General features: G+C 34.7%; 1 protein-coding gene and 1 pseudogene across 1 annotated transcript; both read left to right on the forward strand.

Annotated features, from left to right (window-relative positions):
* The first annotated feature begins 429 nt into the window (after nt 1-429).
* LOC111215972 lies at nt 430-4,354 on the forward strand (annotated as a pseudogene).
* LOC111201546 (zyxin-like) lies at nt 2,128-3,840 on the forward strand. The gene is made up of 2 exons (XM_048742738.1): nt 2,128-2,930; nt 3,416-3,840. Exons 1-2 carry the CDS (start codon nt 2,282-2,284, stop codon nt 3,823-3,825), a joined length of 1,059 nt encoding a protein of 352 aa, XP_048598695.1. The 5' UTR covers nt 2,128-2,281; the 3' UTR covers nt 3,826-3,840.
* Nucleotides 4,355-4,876: the final 522 nt, after the last annotated feature.

Genomic DNA, 4,876 nt, shown 5'->3' on the forward strand with positions numbered 1-4,876 from the left:
TACTTATTGTGCTTAAATTTGAAATTTAAATATTATACTATCACATATATATATATATATATATGTATATATGTATAACTATCGCACGTCATTGTAAAACATTTATGAGTACAAATCAAAGTTAAACATTATGCATATTTACAATAGTTTATTAATAGTTTACATGCATCAAAATATATATATATAATGTCTTAAAATTAAAAATTATGTTTTATAAAGTACATAAATATATATATATATATATATATATATTAAACAATATTTATAGATATATAAATATACACAAATTTATTGGTTGTCCAAGATCACTCATATTACATGAGTGCAAAATCAAATTTGTGACTCTTTATCTAGAATTACGAGGTCTTTGTATAGAAAGATTTGCTTTATTGATTGTTTTATTCTGGTCTGATTACCTAAATCACTTCAAGTTTAAGTAATAGAATAGCCGTTTGTTGTAAAAAAAAAAATATACACAAATAAATTGCTAAGAAATAATTATTTTAAAGTCTACAATTTTAACATAAATATTTAAAAAAATATTATAAATACTTTTTATATAAGTCAATTATATTTTAGTTTAAAAAGTATAATAAAAACTAAAATAAATTATTAATACAGATTCATACCGTATCGTACCCTAACAAACATATTTTAAATTTATTTCCCTTCTTTTTCCTGATACGTCTAACTAACGTATCTTCTTCTCCAATTAAATAGTATTATCAAACAACATTTTCTTTAATTATTTTGCTCAATCCTCAAGACCACAATAATTTTCAACTTTACAACAAAGCTCTGACCTTGTTCTTCCAAAGTGTAATCGAATGCCATATCACAAAATCCCAGGAGATCAGATCTTGCTGTTTCAGAATCAACAAAAGACAATCTCTTAAAGCAATATTCTATCAATTAGGACCACCAAAGCTATTAGATGGACGATTGTCGGGAGAAGAGAAGACGGTGTACGAAACTGAGAGTAAGTACTGATAATAACGACATGGAGAAGATGATGCATAGAGAAATCGAGAGACAAAGAAGACAAGAAATGGCTTCTCTTTATGCTTCTCTTCGTTCCCTTCTCCCTCTTCACTTCATTCAGGTCACTACCCAGTTCTTATAACCCTAATCCTGATTTTGATGCTTTATTATTACCTTAGATCTGTACGTAGTCTTTGTCATTTGACTTGGTCTTCCATGTAAGAAAATGAAAAGAGATCATCGCAAGTGTTTTGACTTTGTGCTTTTGACTTCACTATAGTGGTTTTCTTAAGAGATTCCTAATACTAGATCTATTAATATCTTGGTTTCTTTGTTTCTTGACGGGATTTTTTGCTTAGGGTAAGCGTTCCACATCTGATCAAGTGAATGAGGCTGCGAACTACATAACGTATATCTGCATAAGAAGATCAAGGAACTGAGTTCAAAGAGAGATGAGCTCATGTTACTCTCTAGAGGAAGCTTCTCTGATGATTCTAAGGATGAGATGAAGATGATGAATCATGTGGTGGTTCGTCACTGTTTGGCGGGTCTGGAAATAGTGTTTAGCAGCCGCTGCTATGGTGGCCAACCACGGCTTTCTAGTGTTCTTCAAGTACTTAGTGAAAATGGTCTCTGCCTTCTTAACGCCATCTACTCTATTGTTGATGACAGGGTTATTTACACCATACAAGCTGAGGTAAACTTATCTTACTTTAGTCTTACTTAATTTAGCTACGTTCATTTGTGTTTGCATTTGTATGTTACGATAGAAAAACATTTAGTGAACATTTTTAGGTTATACCGAATATTTTTACTATACAAAGTGAATTGTATCCATTCCGGTCATGTTTGGTTTTCTTGTTACAGTTTATAAAAAAAAGTGATCAAATTAAACACTAAATTTTGTGATTTATTTAAACATTTTAGCTCAATTTTATAACAAGTTGAAACATAGATATACAAATAATGTTGAGTTCATCATAGTAATTACTAACATGCGAAAACACGAGCTAGGCCCTAGTACGTATGTATCCAGATTGGAAGCCATCAATCAAGACTGTAAACGTTATAAGAAAAAAATATATATATATATCTCGCCTTCTTCTTGAGCATCAAATATATGAAAAGAAGAAATGATAACTACTATATATGATCATATTTGATAGTAACTGAGTTCGCCCTAGAGACTTTTCTCTCTGGCACACCACCCAAGACGCCGTCGTCTCCGTCCGATCTCCATGGATTCACACTGCAAGGTCTCTCCGCCGTCGCCTCCGTCCGAAACTCCCATTAAGAAGCTATGCTTCTCCTCGTTGGGATTCTACCTAGGATGACCCGAAGCGTTTCTCGGAGAGGTGAAGAACTATTGAAAGCTCAAAGGTCGAGCCTTTCACTTGCCTCTGCCTCTCCCACGCCTAGGTCGTTGCCTCCGGTGAGAACTCGTCGTTCCAATGTCTCAGAGTCTGCTTGCGTTTCAGTGACAAATAGCCCTCATGTACTACCCTCGAAGCCAGAACCTCCATATCTGTTTCCGGTGGAAAAGATAAAACCGCTGCTTGAAACCTTCCCTCCGCCAGATCCGCCTCCACCAGATCCGCCGTTTAAAACTCCCTCTCCGCCAGAACCACCAGACCCTCCTCTTAAAGCTCCTTCTCCTATGTGCCCTCTGGAACCTGTAGATCCTCCGGACGTTTTATTTCTCAACGCTCCTCTGCGTTTCTGCGACACCTCCTCCGGACCATCTCTTCAAGCTTTATTTCAGATTTCAACTGTAAAGCTTCCATGTAGGATAGCGACAAAGAGTGGAGGTGGTGCTGGTGCTCATGTGTCGGCAAGTGACACTTTATTGGCCTACGGGCTTCTCTCTCCTGTGTTATACAGGTCTATATTTGGATGTGTTGACAGTTCTTTATTCAGTTCTTGTTTCGACCTTCCTATCACTCCTCCTTGTAAGAGCATGCCTATTGAAGGTTTTAACCTGAAGTTCACACAAATTCCAAGAAAACAAAATAATATAATATACTATTTTTTGTGAACCTGTATCCTGCAACTCCTTGCGTAAGGGGCGGTATCACTACTGTTTCGCGGGTCCCACGACACGTGGCGGCCCACGATTGGTCTGCCTATTTTTTTTTTTTAAGTTAAACAAAAAAAAAGTAAAATAAAAAATAAAAAATCATTAAAATTGTCTTGGAAATCGAGCTCTCCTAAGTTTACTGATGGGGATGCTCTAAGGTCCCTCATGTACATCTTAGCTCTTTCTTTTCCAGTTATTCTGCTACTGTAGAATGGATTAGACAGCTATTTGTGTGGGTGACGTTGGAATTGAGGTTCATGACTTTAGTCGGTGATATACGGATGGGTTTAGTGTTATTTGGTCCTACTCTTGCGACCTCTAATAGCGTTTTTATCCCCTTGGTGCGATCGTCAGCAGTATGCAGTTCTCTTACGGGTTCTATTCCGGGTGTTGGTGTTATGTTCGTGTATCTCTCTTTTTGGTGGCAGGTAGAAGAGAAACTCATCTTCATATTTAATTTGGATGTGGCGGGTTATAATTTCCCGCTTATCCCTCGTTTGAATCAGTCTTCTTTCCTAATACTTCCTCCTATATGGAGTGAATTGGATGAACAAGCTTTGTTGGTATTGCAAGGATCTTCCTCCCATCGAATGCTCTTCTCTGCATATGGTGCAGTGTGTGTGGTCTTATGGGTTACACTAGATGCGATCTTTGAAGTAGCTTATGACGTTGTTGTGATACGATCTCATATGGTTTCTTTTTGTGATTTGTGTAGTCATTCTTATCTTTTATGTTATTGTTGTTGTTGTTTGTTTGGATGTCAATAGCCTCCTTGTATCCTTCTTTATTGGAGCGTAAACATTTTTAATATCAGTGCAAGTATGGTTTGATAAAAAAAAAAAATATGTTCATATTTGTTTCGTGTGTGTATATTAAAATACCCAGTTATAAATGACAAATCAAACTTCAATTTTGTTTTATTTTGTATTTGGGCCATCCTCAAAGGAAATGTCTTCACGCCATGTTTTTAAATGGAATATAATTCTCATATCTTTGTATGTATTACTGTTGTATACTGCATAAAATTAATAATATGTTTGAGAGTGCATATGGCTTGTTTTCTTTGCAGGTCAACGATATGACTTTGATAGACTTCAGAAAACTTGAAGAGAGCTTAATCAGAATGAAGTAATAAAATGGTTGTTGAGTATGTTTTTAATTTGGTGATGTTTGTTTGTCCATGTGTCATCTTCATTGAGATGTCATTTATAAGATCTGTCCAAATGATTCCATCTAAATGTTATTCGGCACTTTTCGTTTGTTTATTTATATTTTTATCTAGATGAATTTGGTAAACAAATGACTTATATATCTTTTTTTTATTTAATCATATTTTAGCATTGTTTACCTATATTAATTTTATTAATTATCTAAAATATAATTATTTTAAAAATGGTTTTGGCAGGAGATATAATTTTTTTTTCTAACGGAAAATTATTTTTTGTAATTTTAATGAGAAACTATTTTGTGGTTTTGGTGGAAAATGTACTTTTTGCGCTTTGGCGAGAAAGTGTGTTTTTCCGGTTTTTGCAGATAAAGAATTTTTGTTTTTTCAGTGAGAAATTTTTTTTGTGTTGTTATAGCGGGAAAATACATTTCTGCGGTTATGGGGGAAAATGGGTTCTTTGGTTTTGGCGGGAAGTGCTTTTTCGTGGTTTTGACGGGAAAATGTTTACGTGGTTTTGGCGAGAAATGCGTTTTTGCGGTTTTGGTGCAAAATACATTTTTGCGATTTTGAAGAGAAAATTATTTTTTTTTTGGTTTTAGCGAGAAAACACGTTTTTGCTTTCTTGGCGACAAAAAATACATTTTTTGGGT

This window comes from Brassica napus, chromosome A10, assembly GCF_020379485.1.
Source record: "Brassica napus cultivar Da-Ae chromosome A10, Da-Ae, whole genome shotgun sequence".
Classification (NCBI taxonomy): Eukaryota; Viridiplantae; Streptophyta; class Magnoliopsida; order Brassicales; family Brassicaceae; genus Brassica; species Brassica napus.